General features: G+C 51.4%; 1 protein-coding gene across 9 annotated transcripts in view; it reads right to left on the bottom strand.

Annotated features, from left to right (window-relative positions):
* Window positions 1-21,792, bottom strand: part of WDR7 (WD repeat domain 7) — a 414,768-nt gene extending 392,976 nt beyond the window's left edge. For 6 of the 9 annotated variants that reach the window (XM_073680963.1, XM_073680990.1, XM_073680974.1 and 3 more), the window contains exons 1-2: window positions 21,606-21,792; window positions 20,132-20,238 (exon numbers count right to left, since the gene is read on the bottom strand). In XM_073680963.1, coding sequence (XP_073537064.1) covers window positions 20,132-20,149 — 18 coding nt within the window. In that variant the 5' untranslated portion in view covers window positions 20,150-20,238; window positions 21,606-21,792. The remainder of the gene's footprint in view (window positions 1-20,131; window positions 20,239-21,605) is intronic. The other 3 variants (XM_073680969.1, XM_073680980.1, XM_073680986.1) reach the window with 3 other exon arrangements.
* Window positions 21,793-22,077: the final 285 nt, after the last annotated feature.

Here is a 22,077-nt window from a genome sequence, read left to right as displayed (position 1 = left end):
TACATTACATTACTGATCCTGTACTGATCCTGAGTTACATCCTGTATTATACTCCAGAGCTGCACTCACTATTCTGCTGGTGCAGTCACTGTGTACATACATTACATTACTGATCCTGAGTTACATCCTGTATTATACCCCAGAGCTGCACTCACTATTCTGCTGGTGCAGTCACTGTGTACATACATTACATTACTGATCCTGAGTTACATCCTGTATTATACTCCAGAGCTGCACTCACTATTCTGCTGGTGCAGTCACTGTGTACATACATTATGTGATGAACCTGTAGCCGCCATCTTGGTAATGATAAATCATATCCAGGGATGGCCACACTTCAGCAGCCCCCACCCTTGGGACCTTCTGTTAAAACTAGATAGTTTCCCCCCATCCAGGCTCCTGTAAGATAAGAAGCCTACTTAACACTTGAATGCTAGGAGCTTCAAAGACTTCGAGAGGAAACACAGCCAGCAGGGGGGGGTGCTTCGTCTATCTGTACCTGACCATTTGTCCCATAGGACTAGTTTCTTTGTCTGTCACAAGCATGGAGGCATAAGATATAGAAACATGAATAGTACACGCATGTTGCGTGGGATGGGCCAATAAAAAAATATCACGGCGTCCCGGAGCCATTGCGCACACAAGCCTCCGCGGTAGACGTTTGTACGTGCTCTGGAAGCCAAGATATAGCGCGGAGCCATTCCTGAGGACCGTATGGTATCATAATTGATATCAAAAGGTCGGTTACGGCGGCCCGAATCCATGGGAACCCCTGGGGGTATCATGAGACCATCCCAGAAGAAGTTATTGGGTTCCATAGAATTTGGGCTTCTGATCGAAGTTAGACCTGAGGGTGGAGACTGAGCCAGCTGACCTCACCAGCAGTGGGCGGGACGGGGCAGGTAAGATAGCAGGACAGACAAGAGACAAGTCAGTTTTTGACCCAAGAGTGGGGTGCTGAACATCTGAGCACCAGCTGAGGCCACCAAGGGGAGGAGCAGTTTGACCATGCGGTGGTAGGCCTCAGCCTGTAACAAAGAACCGTGCCTGCGATCGCAGAATCCTCTCCCTGCGTCACAAGAAAATCAAGAAACCGGTAACTGATATGCTGTGGTGATTCTGTGTGTTGTATTCCATTGTTGTATAGTTTAGCCTGACCTTATACCTGTGTATATTTAGTTGTATATCGTGTATCTAGTGTATTATTATAATCAATTACCTCAAGTAATTGTGGGCCTGCCTTTTATTCTGCATAACGAACGCACGTCCGTGTGAGCTCGGCTCAAGCCAAAAACGCTACCCAGGGTTGGTTCCTGACCCGATATAGGCCCATTCACGGACTGGGCGTATATCTAAAATAGGGACTGGTGGCAGCATACCAACTGGGGATTGGGGAAGGCTGGTAGTGACGGTCGGAGGTTCAGATATATATATTCCTGGCGCGGCCAAGGAAGATATATATACCGCCCTCACTACAGAGGGCCCCGATACCCAGTAGGTTACAGGACAGTCTCTCTGGCGACCGCTTATCCTAGGTGCAGTTCCTTGACTGACCTGAGGCTAAGAGGGCGCTAGCGAGTTGTGCTGTGTAGTGACGTTGAAGGGATAACACACTACCGTGTTCCCTGCGCTGGTTGCAGCTACCTGGCACTACTTTCTCTAGGTGCAGTACCTTGACTGACCTGAGAGGTAAGGGGGCGCCAGAGAGCTGCACCCACCGGCCGGCTTTCATCACATTGGTGGCAGAGCGGTGGGATTGCAGAATAATAGTGTTGTGGGACCCCTACTCCCAGGCACTAAAGACTGCCAGTGGTAACTTCCACTGCTGGAGTCTTAAGGTCAGCCCAACGTTAGACGGTCAGGCTAAAAGTATAACAAGGTGTGTGCAAACTCAGGGTTGCAGCGGTGTCAGTTACCAAGATGGCAGACGGCACCAGGAGCAAGACCCTGCAGGAGGCTAATGCTACGGTCCGTGTGGCAGGAGGGGAGGACATTGTTACTCATGGCGAGGAGGAGTCCAGCCCGGGCACCTCAGGGAGCCAGTCCCCAGTATACGGTCCCGCAGTGGGCTGCCCACCACCTACCCAGCCCAGCCTGTCCAGATCACAAGCCCTTTTACAAGCGGCTATGGCAAGTCTCCAGTCTCATGGCGATGCCGTCTACAAAACCCTCCTGGCAGCATCAGAGAAGGCAGCGGAGGAGGAGCGTGCAGAGCGGGCTGCGGAGCGTGAAGCTGCAGAGCGCCGGGAGGTTGCGGAGCGTGCAGAGCGAGCTGCGGAGCGCCAGCACCAACTGGACCTGGCCCAGCGGGGGCTTCCGCTAGAGCAACCAACCCATCAGGAGACCAAGTCGTCCAAAGTCCGAGCTGAGGACTTCCCTCTACTGGAGAAGGATGGGGACCTGGACTCCTTTCTGGTGGCATTTGAACGGACCTGTCTTCAGCACCATCTGGCCCGGGATCAGTGGGCCAGATACCTGACCCCCCGTTTGAGGGGTAAGTCCCTGGATGCCTTGGGGGACTTACCTGCCGGGGAGGTACAGAACTACGACTGCATCAAGCGGGCCCTGATCCGGCAGTACAACCTCACTCCCGAGTCGTACCGCCAGAAGTTCCGGAGCCTGCTGCGTGGCCCCAAGGACACCTGGACCGATCATATGCGGGCGCTGTTGAGAGCCGCAGAGCACTGGACCTCGGGTCTAGCGCTTACTACCCGCCAGGAGGTCCAGGAACTGTTCGTCACGGAGCAGTTCTTGTGGAACTGCCCAGAGGACCTCCGACAGTTCCTCCGTGACCGAAAACCAACAGGGGCTTCTGCTACAGCCGCCCTGGCAGACGAGTATGCCAATAACAGGGCGCCTGAGCTGAAGAAGTCTGCCAGCAGCACCTGGAGAGGGGGTAAGCCCAGTCATGCCCCTGTTTCCCCGGCCCCTAGAACACAAGGGGTGTATCCCCCTGTTGCCCTCTCCAGGCAAGGACCAGACGTAAGACGTTGTCATCTATGCAACACACCAGGACACTTTAGGGCTGAGTGTCCCCAGCGCCAAAAGACCCCATCCCAGTCCCAGAGAGCGCCCAATGTTTTGTGTGTGGGAGGGGGTGGTGGTAGGTCCCTGGACAACATCCAACCCGTCACCATAGGCCGTTCTGCGGTCATGGGACTGCGGGACACGGGCGCTGAACGAACACTGGTACGGCCTGAGGTGGTGTCCCCCCAGGACTTGGTACCAGGAAAGACTCTTTCCGTCTCCGGGGTTGGAGGCGTGGAGCCGGCACTTCCCGTTGCCATGGTGTATTTGGACTGGGGTGCCGGAAGGGGGATGCGGGAGGTGGGAGTAACGCCAAATATTCCCGCAAATGTTTTATTAGGGACCGACTTGGGGCGTCTAGTATCGCAGTATGTACCCTCTGAACCCCCAAGTTCGGCCCCCCAAGAGTGTATTGATTTGTCTGCTGCTAATGCCAACCATGTTGTATGTAGTGTGCGTCCTGCTGAGGAGGAGGGAGTGAAACCTGAGGGTAACACCTGCACAGACACAACACAAACAGGGTTAGTGAAAGCAGGTGGGGAGTGTGGGGATGCCCGCAGAGGTGCTCAGCCGGCGTGCCGTGACCTCTTGTCCTCCGGTGAGGGAGGGGGCGGGCAGGATTCTGTAGAGGGAAGCTCAGGGATGGAGAGGGGGGCAGCTACCGGCAGTGTAGGGCTCCCAGGGGTATCCAGGCTGCTGAGTATAGGCCCACTGCAGGGGGAGGAACAGGCCATGGGAGGTGGGGGTGTCCCAAGAGAGGAGCCGCCAGGTAAGACCCCAGGGCAGGAGTTCCCCACATCCGAGATGTCCAAAGGCCTAGGAAGCCTGCCTGATCGGGCGGCTTGGTCAGAAACAGAGGGGAAGCAGGCACTACCCACGGTCACAGCGGTCATAGCCGCTGTCACCAGGAGTGGGAGCGTCGGAGCCCAAGGAGCCTTGCAGAGGTCCGACGGCTTCCCCACTTCTGACCAAGTGTCTGCCGGGTCAGACAGCGGCCAGGTGACATGCCCGGAGGGGCTGACGGAGGATGTGGCAGTTTCGTCGATTCTGGCCACATCAAGTCAGGAATTTCAGGCTGCGTTGGAAGCAGACGACAGCCTGAAAGCTCTCAAGGAACAGGCAGCACAGCCTCCCATGGAGTCAGACTGCGAGCGTGTGGTCTGGGACCAGGGACGGCTGTACCGGGTAACGGTCCAGCAGGGTTCACCGGAGGCGTGGCCCAGGGACCGACAGTTAGTGGTACCCTATCCGTTCAGGGCGGAATTGTTGCGGATCGCACACGAGATTCCGATGGCCGGACACCTAGGGATCGCTAAAACCAAGGCCAGGATAGCTCAGCATTTCTACTGGCCTGGGATGGGAGCCGCGGTGGGTGCCTACTGCCGTTCGTGTGACACCTGTCAGAGGGTGGGGAAGGCGGGGCCGCGCCCCAAAGCCCCACTGGTAACTCTGCCAATCATCGAAGAGCCTTTCTCGAGGGTTGCTGTGGATCTTATTGGACCTCTGTCCACTCCCAGCCACTCCGGGAAATGCTTCATACTCACGGTAGTGGACTATGCCACCCGGTACCCGGAAGCGGTAGCTTTGTCGTCCATTCGGGCCGACAAGGTGGCTACCGCCTTACTGGAGATCTTCTCCAGAGTGGGTTTCCCCCAAGAAATGCTCACCGACCGAGGGACCCAGTTCATGTCGCGGCTGATGGAGTCCCTCTGTAAGCAAATGCAGGTGCAACATCTGGTGGCCAGCCCGTATCACCCACAGACTAATGGCCTGTGTGAGCGGTTCAATGGCACCTTAAAGCAGATGCTTAAGATGTTGGTCGACTCCCACGGGAGAGACTGGGAGCGTTACCTCCCACACCTCCTATTTGCTTACCGGGAGGTTCCGCAGGCCTCAACGGGGTTCTCCCCCTTTGAGCTCCTGTACGGGCGACGGGTACGGGGCCCCCTGGCTCTGGTGAAGGAAGCATGGGAAGGGGATTTGGCCACCCCCGAGGTGTCGGTCATCGAGTATGTCGTGCGCCACCGGGACAGGATGATGGCCTTGGCAAAGCTGGTGCAGGACAATATGGCCCAGGCCCAGGCCGACCAGAAGCGGTGGTACGACCAGAATGCTTGTGAGAGGACCTACCAGGTGGGTCAAAAGGTGTGGGTACTGGTCCCCGTACCACAGAACAAGCTTCAGGCAGCCTGGGAAGGTCCCTACTTCGTGCACCAGAAACTCAATGCCGTCACCTATCTGGTCACCCTGGATCACGCCCGTGGAAGGAGGAAGGCCTTCCACGTGAACATGATGAAGGCTCATCATGAGCGGGAAGCGACTGCCCACCCAGTGTGCAACCTTCCCGAGGAAGGAGAGGTAGAAACCCTCCTGGATCTGCTCACCCAAGCCAAGGCGGGTGGGTCCATCGAGGATGTGGGGGTTGGCCACCAGCTCACGGAGGACCAACGGTCCCAGCTGGGGACCACCCTGCACCCCTTCCGGGGGCTGTTCAGCAGCCTGCCCGGAAGGACTGAGATGGCTGTCCACGACGTGGACACTGGCGATCACCCGCCGATCCGGCGTTCAGCATATCGGGTCTCTTTCGAGGTGCAGGGAAACATGCGCCAAGAGATAGACGAGATGATGAAGCTGGGGGTGATCCAGGCATCCAGCAGCGCGTGGGCCTCGCCTGTAGTCCTCGTACCAAAGAAGGACCGAACTACACGGTTCTGCGTGGACTACCGGGGGCTCAACGCTGTAACGGCCACCGATGCGTTCCCCATACCACGCATCGATGACCTGCTCGATCGGATGGCCGGGGCTAAGTACCTGACCATCATGGATCTGAGCCGGGGGTACTGGCAGATTCCTCTGACCCCCGCGGCAAGGGAACGCTCTGCCTTTATCACCCCTTTTGGACTGTACGAGTCCACAGTGATGCCATTCGGCATGAAGAATGCCCCTGCCACTTTTCAGCGGATGGTCAATACGCTGCTTGAGGGACTTGAAGGGTACGCGGCTGCGTACTTGGACGATATTGCAGTCTTCAGTCCCACTTGGGAGGATCACCTAGAGCACCTGCGGCAGGTGCTCGGTCGGATCCACCGGGCAGGCTTGACCATCAAGCCGGAAAAGTGCCAGCTGGGCATGAGTGAGGTCCTCTACCTGGGTCACCGGGTAGGCGGGGGGGTTCTGAAGCCAGAACCGGGGAAAGTGGATGCCATCGCATCCTGGCCCACTCCTAGGACCAAAAAGCAGGTGATGTCCTTCTTGGGGACCGCCGGGTACTATAGGAGGTTCGTCCCACACTATAGCACCCTGGCCAAGCCCCTGACGGACCTCACCAAGAAGAAGCTGCCCGTCGCAGTCGACTGGACAGTCGCCTGCGAGACAGCTTTCGGGGCACTCAAGGCCGCCCTAAGTAGCTCCCCTGTACTGCAAGCTGCCGACTTCGACCGGCCGTTTGTGGTACAGACCGACGCCAGTGACTTTGGCCTCGGTGCTGTGCTAAGTCAGGTCAACACGACAGGCCAGGAACATCCTGTCTTGTACCTGAGCAGGAAGCTACTGCCCCGGGAGGTGGCTTACTCCACGGTGGAAAAAGAATGCCTGGCAATTGTATGGGCCCTGCAGCGTCTGCAGCCCTACTTGTACGGGAGCCATTTCACCGTGGAGACGGACCACAACCCCCTCAGCTGGTTACACACGGTCTCTGGGTCGAATGGCACGTTGCTACGCTGGAGCCTCGCTCTCCAGCAGTACCACTTCTCCATTCGCCACAGAAGAGGCCGTGACCACGGTAACGCTGACGGGTTATCCCGGCAAGGGGAGGGTGCAGAAGGACGCACGGGGGAACACAGGAATGTGCTACCCCCTCGCGCCCTCGTATAGGGGGAGGTGTGATGAACCTGTAGCCGCCATCTTGGTAATGATAAATCATATCCAGGGATGGCCACACTTCAGCAGCCCCCACCCTTGGGACCTTCTGTTAAAACGTCAACTAGATAGTTTCCCCCCATCCAGGCTCCTGTAAGATAAGAAGCCTACTTAACACTTGAATGCTAGGAGCTTCAAAGACTTCGAGAGGAAACACAGCCAGCAGGGGGGGGTGCTTCGTCTATCTGTACCTGACCATTTGTCCCATAGGACTAGTTTCTTTGTCTGTCACAAGCATGGAGGCATAAGATATAGAAACATGAATAGTACACGCATGTTGCGTGGGATGGGCCAATAAAAAAATATCACGGCGTCCCGGAGCCATTGCGCACACAAGCCTCCGCGGTAGACGTTTGTACGTGCTCTGGAAGCCAAGATATAGCGCGGAGCCATTCCTGAGGACCGTATGGTATCATAATTGATATCAAAAGGTCGGTTACGGCGGCCCGAATCCATGGGAACCCCTGGGGGTATCATGAGACCATCCCAGAAGAAGTTATTGGGTTCCATAGAATTTGGGCTTCTGATCGAAGTTAGACCTGAGGGTGGAGACTGAGCCAGCTGACCTCACCAGCAGTGGGCGGGACGGGGCAGGTAAGATAGCAGGACAGACAAGAGACAAGTCAGTTTTTGACCCAAGAGTGGGGTGCTGAACATCTGAGCACCAGCTGAGGCCACCAAGGGGAGGAGCAGTTTGACCATGCGGTGGTAGGCCTCAGCCTGTAACAAAGAACCGTGCCTGCGATCGCAGAATCCTCTCCCTGCGTCACAAGAAAATCAAGAAACCGGTAACTGATATGCTGTGGTGATTGTGTGTTGTATTCCATTGTTGTATAGTTTAGCCTGACCTTATACCTGTGTATATTTAGTTGTATATCGTGTATCTAGTGTATTATTATAATCAATTACCTCAAGTAATTGTGGGCCTGCCTTTTATTCTGCATAACGAACGCACGTCCGTGTGAGCTCGGCTCAAGCCAAAAACGCTACCCAGGGTTGGTTCCTGACCCGATATAGGCCCATTCACGGACTGGGCGTATATCTAAAATAGGGACTGGTGGCAGCATACCAACTGGGGATTGGGGAAGGCTGGTAGTGACGGTCGGAGGTTCAGATATATATATTCCTGGCGCGGCCAAGGAAGATATATATACCGCCCTCACTACAGAGGGCCCCGATACCCAGTAGGTTACAGGACAGTCTCTCTGGCGACCGCTTATCCTAGGTGCAGTTCCTTGACTGACCTGAGGCTAAGAGGGCGCTAGCGAGTTGTGCTGTGTAGTGACGTTGAAGGGATAACACACTACCGTGTTCCCTGCGCTGGTTGCAGCTACCTGGCACTACTTTCTCTAGGTGCAGTACCTTGACTGACCTGAGAGGTAAGGGGGCGCCAGAGAGCTGCACCCACCGGCCGGCTTTCATCACACATTACATTACTGATCCCGAGTTACATCCTGTATTATACTCCAGAGCTGCACTCACTATTCTGCTGGTGCAGTCACTGTGTACATACATTACTGATCGTGTACTGATCCTGAGTTACATCCTGCATTATACCCCAGAGCTGCACTCACTATTCTGCTGGTACAGTCACTGTGTACATACATTACATTACTGATCCTGTACTGATCCTGAGTTACATCCTGTATTATACTCCAGAGCTGCACTCACTATTCTGCTGGTGCAGTCACTGTGTACATACATTACATTACTGATCCTGTACTGATCCTGAGTTATATCATGTATTATACTCCACAGCTGCACTCACTATTCTGCTGGTGCAGTCACTGTGTACATACATTACATTACTGATCCTGTACTGATCCTTAGTTACATCCTGTATTATACTCCAGAGCTGCACTCACTATTCTGCTGGTGCAGTCACTGTGTACATACATTACATTACTGATCCTGAGTTACATCCTGTATTATACTCCAGAGCTGCACTCACTATTCTGCTTGTGCAGTCACTGTGTACATACATTACTGATCCTGTACTGGTCATGAATTACTTTACATATAAATAGATGTGCTGGTCAGTTTTTTCTGTTTATATGTATAGGCTTTGTGACTGAGCACTCCACCTCTATGCCACCGGCGGTTTTAATTGCAGAAGGATCGTGCCTTCCCATACACATGCAGACTTTGGTCTCTTAGAGAGGAGTTCACATTGATAGGTTCCTGGTATTGAGAAACGCCTTATTGTGGCTACCAGGTACACATGAAATGGCCATTTTATATGCTAAGATTTCTCAGTTATTTCTATTTTCTAGAGCAGTAATACTATTCATATTTCACATATTTCATGTTCGCATACTTAGCGTTACAGTGTGCTGCTTTGTTTGTTACATGAATTACTTAACATCATACATGTCGAAATATGGCCCGTGGGACAAATCTGGCCAGCAGGGTGATTATTTTTGGCCCGCTACCCAGTATGGAGGACTACGTGGGGCCCGCTACCCAGTATGGAGGACTACGTGGGGCCCGCTACCCAGTATGGAGGACTACGTGGGGCCCGCTACCCAGTATGGAGGACTACGTGGGGCCCGCTACCCAGTATGGAGGACTACGTGGGGCCCGTTACCCAGTATGGAGGACTACGTGGGGCCCGCTACCCAGTATGGAGGACTACGTGGGGCCCGCTACCCAGTATGGAGGACTACGTGGGGCCCGCTACCCAGTATGGAGGACTACGTGGGGCCCGCTACCCAGTATGGAGGACTACGTGGGGCCCGCTACCCAGTATGGAGGACTACGTGGGGCCCGCTACCCAGTATGGAGGACTACGTGGGGCCCGCTACCCAGTATGGAGGACTACGTGGGGCCCGCTACCCAGTATGGAGGACTACGTGGGGCCCGCTACCCAGTATGGAGGACTACGTGGGGCCCGCTACCCAGTATGGAGGACTACGTGGGGCCCGCTAACCAGTATGGAGGACTACGTGGGGCCCGCTAACCAGTATGGAGGACTACGTGGGGCCCGCTAACCAGTATGGAGGACTACGTGGGGCCCGCTACCCAGTATGGAGGACTACGTGGGGCCCGCTACCCAGTATGGAGGTCTACGTGGGGCCCGTTACCCAGTATGGAGGTCTACGTGGGGCCCGTTACCCAGTATGGAGGTCTACGTGGGGCCCGTTACCCAGTATGGAGGTCTACGTGGGGCCCATTATACTGTATACTGGTTTGCCTGCGACTTTGTCCACGTTTTTTCATTTTGGTCCGCTGTGTGTTGGAGTTTGACATCTGTGCTCTACATCCTGCATTATCCTCCAGAGCAGCACTCTGGACATATATACAGCTGCAGAATAAGAATGGTGTAACAAACAGAAAGTGAATGAACAAAATTAACGTTTTTGCGGTTACCACTTCTATTTTGTTTATCTTTATAAATTAACTATTTACATTTTTTAACCCATTCTTCCTCGGCAGCATTTTCCACACCACTGTATACTGCCTTTCATATATTTCCACGGTTCACGTGCACAGTATTTGGTAAAAGGTTTGTTCGCTTTGTACATTTACAATATTTCCACTAACATTGGAGGAACAAGACTATGAAGGAGGCCCAGGGTTTAGACTGGGGCAGTCATGGAGGATGCTTTTGTAAAATCCTCAGCATTTAGTCAATGTAAGGCCACGGCCCCACTATCAGTATTTGGTCAGTATTTTTTCTCAGAAGTGGGAGCCAAAACCAGGAGTGGGTGATAAATGCAGAATTGGTGACTTGTTTCTATTATACCTTTTCTCTGATTGTTCCTCACCTGGTTTTGGCTCCACTCCTGAGAAAAAATACTGACCGAATACTGACCAAATACTGATAATGGTGCCATGGCTTAAAGAGCAGACTACACACATGCAGCAACCACAAATATTCAGTAGAAGGCGAACGTGAGCAGAAGGAATCCTCTACAGCAGAGGTCCCCAACCGCCGGTCCGCGGACCAGGACCGGGCCGTTGGGGTTTTTCAGCCGGTCCGCGGGGAGAGGGGGCCCCTCCAGCCTCCAGCAGGGCCGCCATCAGGGCATGACTGCCCTGACTCCAGCATGGGGCCCGGCCGGTAGGAGCCCCCTCGGAGCCCCCCTCTTGTGCGTCTCTCTCCTCATGGGGCCCCCGGCCGCATGCTAAGCGCCGGGTCCGGGACATCTTAGCGCTGCGCTGCTGCGGCAGCACCTTCATGATTCCCCTGACTTCCGGTCATGTGACGGCGCCGTCACATGGCCGGAAGTCAGGAGAACCTGGTGTCAGCGATTTGGACGAGCGCCAGGATTCTGCAGGGATCGCATGGGGGTAAGTATAACAAGTTTTATTTTTTTTTAAATACAATTAACTAGGAGTGGGGGGAATGGGAGATGCACATGGGGGGGGGAGGGGAGAGATGAGAGATGCACATGGGGGGGGGAGGGGAGAGATGAGAGATGCACATGGGGGGGGAGGGGAGAGATGAGAGATGCACATGGGGGGGGGAGGGGAGAGATGAGAGATGCACATGGGGGGGAGGGGAGAGATGAGAGATGCACATGGGGGGGAGGGGAGAGATGAGAGATGCACATGGGGGGGAGGGGAGAGATGAGAGATGCACATGGGGGGGAGGGGAGAGATGAGAGATGCACATGGGGGGGAGGGGAGAGATGAGAGATGCACATGGGGGGGAGGGGAGAGATGAGAGATGCACATGGGGGGGAGGGGAGAGATGAGAGATGCACATGGGGGGAGGGGAGAGATGAGAGATGCACATGGGGGGGAGGGGAGAGATGAGAGATGCACATGGGGGGGAGGGGAGAGATGAGAGATGCACATGGGGGGGAGGGGAGAGATGAGAGATGCACATGGGGGGGAGGGGAGAGATGAGAGATGCACATGGGGGGGAGGGGAGAGATGAGAGATGCACATGGGGGGGAGGGGAGAGATGAGAGATGCACATGGGGGGGGAGGGGAGAGATGAGAGATGCACATGGGGGGGGAGGGGAGAGATGAGAGATGCACATGGGGGGGAGGGGAGAGATGAGAGATGCACATGGGGGGGGAGGGGAGAGATGAGAGATGCACATGGGGGGGAGGGGAGAGATGAGAGATGCACATGGGGGGGGAGGGGAGAGATGAGAGATGCACATGGGGGGGGAGGGGAGAGATGAGAGATGCACATGGGGGGGAGGGGAGAGATGAGAGATGCACATGGGGGGGTGGATGAGAGATGCACATGGGGGGGTGGATGAGAGATGCACATGGGGGGGTGGATGAGAGATGCACATGGGGGGGTGGATGAGAGATGCACATGGGGGGGTGGATGAGAGATGCACATGGGGGGGTGGATGAGAGATGCACATGGGGGGGTGGATGAGAGATGCACATGGGGGGGTGGATGAGAGATGCACATGGGGGGGTGGAGGAGAGATGCACATGGGGGGGTGGAGGAGAGATGCACATGGGGGGGTGGAGGAGAGATGCACATGGGGGGGTGGAGGAGAGATGCACATGGGGGGGTGGATGAGAGATGCACGGGGGGTGGATGAGAGATGCACGGGGGGTGGATGAGAGATGCACGGGGGGTGGATGAGAGATGCACGGGGGGTGGATGAGAGATGCACGGGGGGTGGATGAGAGATGCACGGGGGGTGGATGAGAGATGCACGGGGGGTGGATGAGAGATGCACGGGGGGTGGATGAGAGATGCACGGGGGGTGGATGAGAGATGCACGGGGGGTGGATGAGAGATGCACGGGGGGTGGATGAGAGATGCACGGGGGGTGGATGAGAGATGCACGGGGGGTGGATGAGAGATGCACGGGGGGTGGATGAGAGATGCACGGGGGGTGGATGAGAGATGCACGGGGGGTGGATGAGAGATGCACGGGGGGTGGATGAGAGATGCACGGGGGGTGGATGAGAGATGCACGGGGGGTGGATGAGAGATGCACGGGGGGTGGATGAGAGATGCACGGGGGGTGGATGAGAGATGCACGGGGGGTGGATGAGAGATGCACGGGGGGTGGATGAGAGATGCACGGGGGGTGGATGAGAGATGCACGGGGGGTGGATGAGAGATGCACGGGGGGTGGATGAGAGATGCACGGGGGGTGGATGAGAGATGCACGGGGGGTGGATGAGAGATGCACGGGGGGTGGATGAGAGATGCACGGGGGGTGGATGAGAGATGCACGGGGGGTGGATGAGAGATGCACGGGGGGTGGATGAGAGATGCACGGGGGGTGGATGAGAGATGCACGGGGGGTGGATGAGAGATGCACGGGGGGTGGATGAGAGATGCACGGGGGGTGGATGAGAGATGCACGGGGGGTGGATGAGAGATGCACGGGGGGTGGATGAGAGATGCACGGGGGGTGGATGAGAGATGCACGGGGGGTGGATGAGAGATGCACGGGGGGTGGATGAGAGATGCACGGGGGGTGGATGAGAGATGCACGGGGGGTGGATGAGAGATGCACGGGGGGTGGATGAGAGATGCACGGGGGGTGGATGAGAGATGCACGGGGGGTGGATGAGAGATGCACGGGGGGTGGATGAGAGATGCACGGGGGGTGGATGAGAGATGCACGGGGGGTGGATGAGAGATGCACGGGGGGTGGATGAGAGATGCACGGGGGGTGGATGAGAGATGCACGGGGGGTGGATGAGAGATGCACGGGGGGTGGATGAGAGATGCACGGGGGGTGGATGAGAGATGCACGGGGGGTGGATGAGAGATGCACGGGGGGTGGATGAGAGATGCACGGGGGGTGGATGAGAGATGCACGGGGGGTGGATGAGAGATGCACGGGGGGTGGATGAGAGATGCACGGGGGGTGGATGAGAGATGCACGGGGGGTGGATGAGAGATGCACGGGGGGTGGATGAGAGATGCACGGGGGGTGGATGAGAGATGCACGGGGGGTGGATGAGAGATGCACGGGGGGTGGATGAGAGATGCACGGGGGGTGGATGAGAGATGCACGGGGGGTGGATGAGAGATGCACGGGGGGTGGATGAGAGATGCACGGGGGGTGGATGAGAGATGCACGGGGGGTGGATGAGAGATGCACGGGGGGTGGATGAGAGATGCACGGGGGGTGGATGAGAGATGCACGGGGGGTGGATGAGAGATGCACGGAGGGGGATGAGAGATGCACGGAGGGGGATGAGAGATGCACGGGGGTGAGCTGCACATGGGGGGGTGAGAGATGCACATGGGGGGGGTTATGTTTACATAACTTTGTTGCCTTATGAAGGGCGGGGGGGGCCCCCAAAAATTTCTTGCACAGGGGCCCACTACAGTCTGTGTCCGCCCCTGGGATGAAGTAAATGCAGCTGAACAGCAGCTGTCAGGACAGCTGCCCTGTCCTGCTGCAGGGCGTGATGGGGCCTCAGTGATGCGGCTCCTGGCACAGCACATTATGTGGGGCTCCTGGCATAGCTCCTGGCGGGGACCTGGTCTACACTATATGATAAGTATGCACTAAACTCCAAATCCCTCCATTACCCTGCCCCCATATGACCAAAGCCCCGCCCACCCCACCCCCTCCTTGCTGGGCCATGGAAAAATGATCTTGCTTCAAGCCAGTCCCTGGTGCAAAAAAGGTTGGGGACCACTGCTCTACAGAACTCCATGATGGGGGCGACACTCAGGACATAAGACAAGATCAGCGGCGCCTTCCCATGCAGAAGTGAGATTATCCCCTTTAAGCGAGTCTGTCTGCCAAAGCAGAATGTATAAACTAAGCAAGTACACTTGTAGGGGCAATATAGCCCCTTTTAAAAAAAAAAAAAAAAAAACACGTTTAAATGTTCTAATCGCTTTTTACATTCTTCAGAAAGTTTAAATGAATCAGATATGCTAATTAGGTTGCTCAATGCATCCTGGGTGTGGCCAAGAGGCTCTGTGTACTGCTTCACCCACTTGTTTTGCATGCCCCGCCTCCTTCACAGGTGATTGACAGCGCTGGCTTGTATGGAACAAGCAACCTTTCTGAACCTAAAAGACACATTTGGCTCAGAGAGATGTTCATGAGCCAAGTATTCTGCACAGAAATCTTAGAAGCCCCCTGCGTGCCCCTCTGCAGGTTATAATTCCCCGAGTGCCCACTTATAAAATACTTATCCCCAAGTACCCCCTTAGAAAGTATAAATGCCACAAGAGCCAACACAAAGTAATATGATCCGAGGACCTCCCTTATAAAGCAATAATGCCCTATAAAATAACAACAGCCCACATGGCCCCTTATAAAGTGATCATGTCTTGAGTGTCCCCTTATAAAGAAGTAATGGCCTGAGTGTTACTTACTTATAATAATGCCCCTTCAGTGACGCAAGCCGCAAAAAGTTGGCCACCCCTGGCCGGCAGTGAGCGCTCAGGTCAGCGCTGTCAATCATCAGCGAGGAAGGCGGGACATGAAAAAACAGTGCACTGAGCCTGTTGGCCACACCCAGGGTGCACCGAGCACCCTAATTAGCATAGTTGATTAAACTTTAGTTTCTGCTGAATGGAGACAGCTATAGACCACTAAAGGTGAGACTTATATAGGGGGGCTACGGTCCCCTACAAGACTATTTTATACTGTCAGTCTGGGCAGACAGACTCCCTTTAATATCAATTGTGAATAAAAAAAAAAGCAGAGTCAGCCTCTGGATACAGACATGATGGAAGACAACCGAGGGGTTTAATATAATATATATATATATATATATATATATATATATATATTTATATTAGTGATGTTATCCAAACCAGCTGATCGTGTTACACCCTATAGGAAAATTAAATAGGGCTGCATGATGGCTAATCCCCCAATATCCTGTATGGAACAATTCTGCACTAACTGCAAGGAATCAGATGGTTATTTCCACTGAGAGGCAGCAGTCCTGTCCATACCTCACCCCAGGACCCCATACAAGAAGTGGATACAATGTATCCGACAGAGCTCTGTGGACTCCGGTCTGATACTTTGTAGCAAACTATCAGGCAAGAAGAGCGCTGCTCACAGACAACAATACAATTGTATCCACCTTCTCGCTGTGGCCGGGTTACACCGGGAGGCCAACATTGGTTTCTTATTAGTCCAACTTCCTTTAAGGGCTGAAGTTGGTTTCTTATTTCCAACTTTTTTCTTTTTACAGGTTTAATAACAATCTAAAATAAAATAAAAATAAAATGCTGTGCGGTGCCTGGACATAAATACATCTAAAATCAGCTACAAAAAAAATATATAAAAAGTGGCACAAAAATGGGCACCAAGGGGGATCTCACATCAGAGTCGCACAGATAGTGATGCCCCACATGACACGCAGGTCACGAGGCTCCACAGACTTACACTGTAACAGCGACGTCCGGCTCACGCAGAGCAAGACGGCAAGTCTGAATCGCCATTGCTAGACTCGAAAGACAAGTGCAACAGCGCTAGAAACCGGGGAAGATCGGTGAGTCTATCAATTCACCTGCAGTGCATACACCTTTATTAAACAGGTTTACCCAGTAAAAAATGCAATTGGCGCGCTTCTTTAAAGGGAACAAGTCATGTAACCAAACACTATTAAACTGCAGAGCCCCGAGAGGACCCGAGGCCGGCACCGAGAGGACCCGAGGCTAATGCTATGTTCACACTAGGCGTTTTTTAGGTGGGGTTTTTTTTTTCTGCAACAAAACCTGATCTTTTGGCAGGAAAGAAGCAGGTTTTGGTGAGTATTTTTGGTACTTTTTTCAGGATACCAAAGTTCAGCTTTACTTCCACCACAGAAGCATGAACACAGGTCACCAATGCAAGATCTATGTGAAACCACATTAACCAGAATTACAAATGTAACAGTGGGGGAGGTGAATTGTTCAGGAATAGTTTTTCTAAGACACTATCAGTGCATTGAGTTTGTATGACACTATTTACTTTCACACGATGGTCTGCCATTCAATTGCTCAGGGATTTTTCAATTTCACACCTCCGTGGGCCACAGGTATTATTCAATCTCACACCTAGCTCAGCCAATGTTTACACAGTACACATCACTAATTTAATTAAACTGTTCTAATCCAAACTGCCATCTCAGGTGACAAAGACAAGATGGTAAAATCACAAAAATAAATATGCTTCTCATACTGCTGTACTTGCTTTTTTTTTTCACTAAAAACGCAGCAAAACCTGATAGCCATGTTCACACTATGCGTTTTTCACCATATATTACTTTCAATGGGCGAAAAACGCTGAAAGAAGTGACATGCTCTATAGCACAAAAAAAAAACACGCAAAGCACGAAATACTGATGACACAAAAACCAGTGTGTGTGCATGCAATTTCTGAAATCTCAGACTTTGCTGGTACTGTAAAACGCAGCTGAAAATACGCCTAGTGTGAACATGGCCTTATAGTGACAGGCGCAGCACTGCAGCGTCACCAACAGCACAGGAGATCACGTTGTGAGTTTCCACTCTACGGATAAGAATCCGGAGTTGAAGTTTTATGATGGACGAGCTGAACCTGTGACATGTAAAACGCAACTCTAAGATTTTTAGAAAACTGTTGTAAACCCGGACACAAAAACAATAAGACAAAACACCTGATAACTAGAATAAAAATATTTGCTAAAATGAAAACTTTTTTGCACTTGTATCACTTGTATTTTTTTTTTTTTTTTTTTACAAAATTATCAGAAATTCGTTGCAATCGTAGCATGAAACAGTAATACATGCTGGCATCACAGCAATCGTAGCATGAAACAGTGATACATGCTGGCATCACAGCAATCGTAGCATGAAACAGTAATACATGATGGCATCAGAGCAATCGTAGCATGAAACAGCAATACATGCCGGCATCAGAGCAATCGTAGCATGAAACAGTAATACATGCTGGCATCACAGCAATCGTAGCATGAAACAGTAATACATGATGGCATCAGAGCAATCGTAGCATGAAACAGTAATACATGCCGGCATCACAGCAATCGTAGCATGAAACAGTGATACATGCCGGCATCACAGGGGACTTGTCAGGGGCCTGTGAGAGTCCCGCTGTGATATTTGCAGTCTTTACATACACAATAACACTATATACACCCCTATTCACACCATCCAATGTGACTGGAATATGAGACAGAGAATTGGACATTAATGTCATGGTGGGACCCCTAGTGATAATTAGGTTAGCCCCTCTTCTATAGATAGAAGAAACCTTAATATTTTGGGTATAACCATATAAAAAACACAAGATATTAACAACAATAAACAATGGTCGCTTGCTCACTTTGATGCCAGAAACGGGGCATCACTATCTGTGTGTGGGCACGGTAAGATCCGTGGCCCAAAGTCATTTAACCCTGAACACAAGTTACTTAGTGAAATTTATTAAAACTGGTTGTCTGCCCCCTTTGATGCCAGCTCTGGAGCCCAGAAACCATTTGGACCAGGTTGAAGTCACCTGCATTTGATGAGGGGCATCCCAATCTGTCTAGCGGTCATGGAAGATCAGTGCCCCAAAGTCGTTTAACGCTTTCGATAACGCCCTTTTTTGTGCCTTTTTTTATATTTTTTATGGCTTCTTTTAGTTGTGTTCACGTCCGGGTACCGCACTAAGTAGTATATTATTGTGATCATTTCTTTTTTTTTTTTTTTTTTTTTTTTTTTACAGGTTTAGTAACAAAGAAAAAAAAAAAAAAAGGTTTTTTTTGCAAATAAAAAAACAACGACTTCAGCGTTGTCAGGATTGCTGCCTCTGAATGGAAACAAGATTGTTCTCATTCCCTGACGGCAAATACTCGCAAACAAAATAGAAAAGAAAAGTTTGGAGAACTTTTTTCCTTTATACATGGATTGAGCATTAATGACAAAACTGTAGACGACCCCTTTCCATGACGGACGTGACAGTTTTCTGCGGGCAGCATCTCCCCTGCAGAGTGTGAGAGTGAGTGAGTGTGAGTCTCACTATCAGCAGTGGAAGTCAGCAATTTACTGAGGAGTGGAATGTAAGCAAACACCGGCAGGCGGGGGAACGCCGGAGATCTGCGCTTATCACAAACCAAAACGCTCAAACACAACTGCCAACAATATTTTAGCAAAAACACAGCAGAGGCCGAGTGATCGGACGACTACCAGAGAAATCCTCCATAATAGCCAAGCCTGGACACCACTGACCAACGGGGTGTCCCTCAAAGGCAAAGGAGTGTCCTAATGGTCAGCTCTTCCCCCATAACCATTAACAACCGCATAATCTATACCCCAAGGAATGATGTTGATTCTTTGGGGTGTTTTGCACATGTAAAAGATGCAGAAAAAAAAACATTTTTTAGTAGTTAACCAAAGTCTATCTCTAGCAGCAACAGTTTTCACTCCCCAGTCGATCTCATCTTCATGGACCCTTGAGAAAGCCTCCCGGATGGAATAGCATGCCGCTGCACGATGCTGTGGTAGCCATGCTGGTTCAGTATATCTTCAATTTTGAATAAATCCCCAACAGTGTCACAAGCAAAGCACCTCCACACCATCACACCTCCTCCTCCATGCTTCACGGTGGGAACCAGGCATGTAGAGTCCATCCGTTCACCTTTTCTGAGTCGCACAAAGACACGGTGGTTGGAACCAAAGATCTCAAACTTGGACTCATCAGATCAAAGCACAGATTTCCACTGGTCTAATGTCCATTCCTTGTGTTCTTTAGCCCAAACTAGTCTCTTCTGCTTGTTGCCTGTCCTTAGCAGTGGTTTCCTAGCAGCTATTTTACCATGAAGGCCTGCTGCACAAAGTCTCCTCTTAACAGTTGTTGTAGAGATGTGTCTGCTGCTAGAACTCTGTGTGGCATTGACCTGGTCTCTAATCTGAGCTGCTGTTAACCTGAGATTTCTGAGGTTGGTGACTTCTATAAACTTATCCTCAGAAGCAGAGGTGACTCTTGGTCTTCCTTTCCTGGGGCGGTCCTCATGTGAGCTAGTTTCTTTGCAGCGCTTGATGGTTTTTGCAACTGCACTTGGGGACACTTTCAAAGGTTTCCCAATTTTTCACACTGACTGACCTTCATTTCTTAAAGTAATGATGGCCACTCGTTTTTCTTTACTTAGAATTTGTATTATGGCTAGAAAAAAGCAGCTAACAGTCTATTCAGTAGGACTATCAGCTGTGTATCCACCAGACTTCTGCACAACACAACTGATGGTCCCAACCCCATTAATAAGGCAAGAAATCCCACTTATTAAACCTGACAGAGCACACCTGTAAAGTGAAAACCATTTCCGGTGACTACCTCTTGAAGTTCATCAAGCGAATGCCAAGAGTGTGCAAAGCAGTCATCAAAGCAAAAGGTGGCTACTTTGAAGAACCTAGAATATAAGACATATTTTCAGTTGTTTCACACTTTTTTGTTAAGTATATAATTCCACATGTGTTAATTCATAGTTTTGATGCCTTCAGTGTGAATGTACAATTTTCAAAGTCATGAAAATACAAAAAAATCTTTAAATGAGGTGTGTCCAAACTTTTGGTCTGTACTGTATATCAAACTGCACATGGAGGACAGAGGTTTTCTAAAACTAGAAAACCCCTTTAGGCAGTGTGACCATGATAAGTAATTGATGCTGCGTAGAAAACACTGCGTCGATGTGATTTATAGAGATCTCCAGGTCACTGAGCTTCTTTTTTACCCAGCGTAAACTGACCTGCGGTGCGAGTTTTATATCCGCAACGTGTCAATTTCTATTGCGGGTGCGCTGAGTTTTCTGTGCAGATTTTCGCCCATAGAATTGCATTAGATGTGTAAAATCTACAAGTGCAGAGCTCAAGCGCTTTTAGTGCGTTTCCGCATCAAAAATGCACATAATCCCCATAGGAGTATAGCAAAAAAAAAAAAAAAAAAAGGTTTGCAAAACCAAATATCACGAAGTATCCAAAACAAAGCAGCTTTATTTAAAACATGACGCACCAACAAGACCCATATCAATCCGGCAGAAGACCTAATGCACCGGACGGGTGACTGAAAGACTGAATTTTGAAGAAAAAACTAAACGACGGCCGCAAAACAAGGCCAAATACTGCACAATACGGATTTGTGATCTGCAGATACATTGTAACAAACACTAGACTGAGTATTGTCTAAATTATCACTCTATTTTTATATATATAAATAGCCAACATATTAGGTAGCACTGTACAACATCGTCAGCACGCCTGCCCCGGATCCCAAGACGCTTACCCCTGACCCCAAGACGCTTACCCCTGACCCCAAGACGCCTGCCCCGGATCCCAAGACGCCTGTCTCAATCTAAATAATCTATTAATCCCAAATATCCAGAGGAAACCCAACCAAACAATGAAGGGGGAGAAGGTGCAAGCAGACGTCACCTCCGGTGGATACGACCCCCCAGCGTTAAGCGCTCGCTGTAATAGGCCGAGTGCTTATCTGCGATACCATAGAGGTAATATTCCTATTCACTGACAGGAAGCAGAGATCTGGACAACTACAACAGATCTGTCACATAAAGAATGACATTTTTTTATTGCTGTAGAACTAAAAGTCCCAGCACGACCATACATTGGGATGCTGGGACTTGTAGTTCTGCTGCAGCCTGACTCTGTAAATAGGAGATAAATACAGTAATATGACAGAAGAGATATGATAATCCAGAGGCTGGGCCGCACATACTACATGTAATACGGTACTACAGACTGAGGTGCCGGCACAGTCACTCACCTTCTGCCCTCCTCTCCCCTAAATACGGAGCTCTCACCTCCTGCTGCACCTCAGCGACCCCCCACTTTCCCAATACACCAGCTGACTGTTTCTATGGCGATGAGTTATCCTGCTTTACGACACACGTCGCAACCACCAGCAGATGGATCCGCAGTCACATGCTCTTACTTCCGGTCAGACAAGCTGTTTAAAGTAAGAAATAAAGTTTTGTTGAAAAAAAAAAACAAAACAAAAAAAAAACGGAAGTTCTAAAGGGGCGCAGCTATTGGTTGGAGTTTGGTCGCTGGATTATTACGTCAGTCATGAAGGGACGGACGCCATCTTTGTTAGTGGCAACAGATTAAAATATAAAATGTGAATAGAAATTGCGAACATTAAAGGGGTTGTCCACAATTACAAGAAAAGCAGTTTTGTTTTTTTCATTTTTATAATTTTTTTTTTTATAGAAAGAGCACCACCCTACATCACAGGT

The sequence above is a fragment of the Phyllobates terribilis genome, unplaced genomic scaffold (genome assembly GCF_046119375.1).
Source record: "Phyllobates terribilis strain yellow unplaced genomic scaffold, ASM4611937v1 Scaffold_1__5_contigs__length_1240528914, whole genome shotgun sequence".
Classification (NCBI taxonomy): Eukaryota; Metazoa; Chordata; class Amphibia; order Anura; family Dendrobatidae; genus Phyllobates; species Phyllobates terribilis.
The sequence above is the reverse complement of the archived record's forward strand: the minus strand, read 5'-3'. Positions and strand labels throughout refer to the sequence as shown.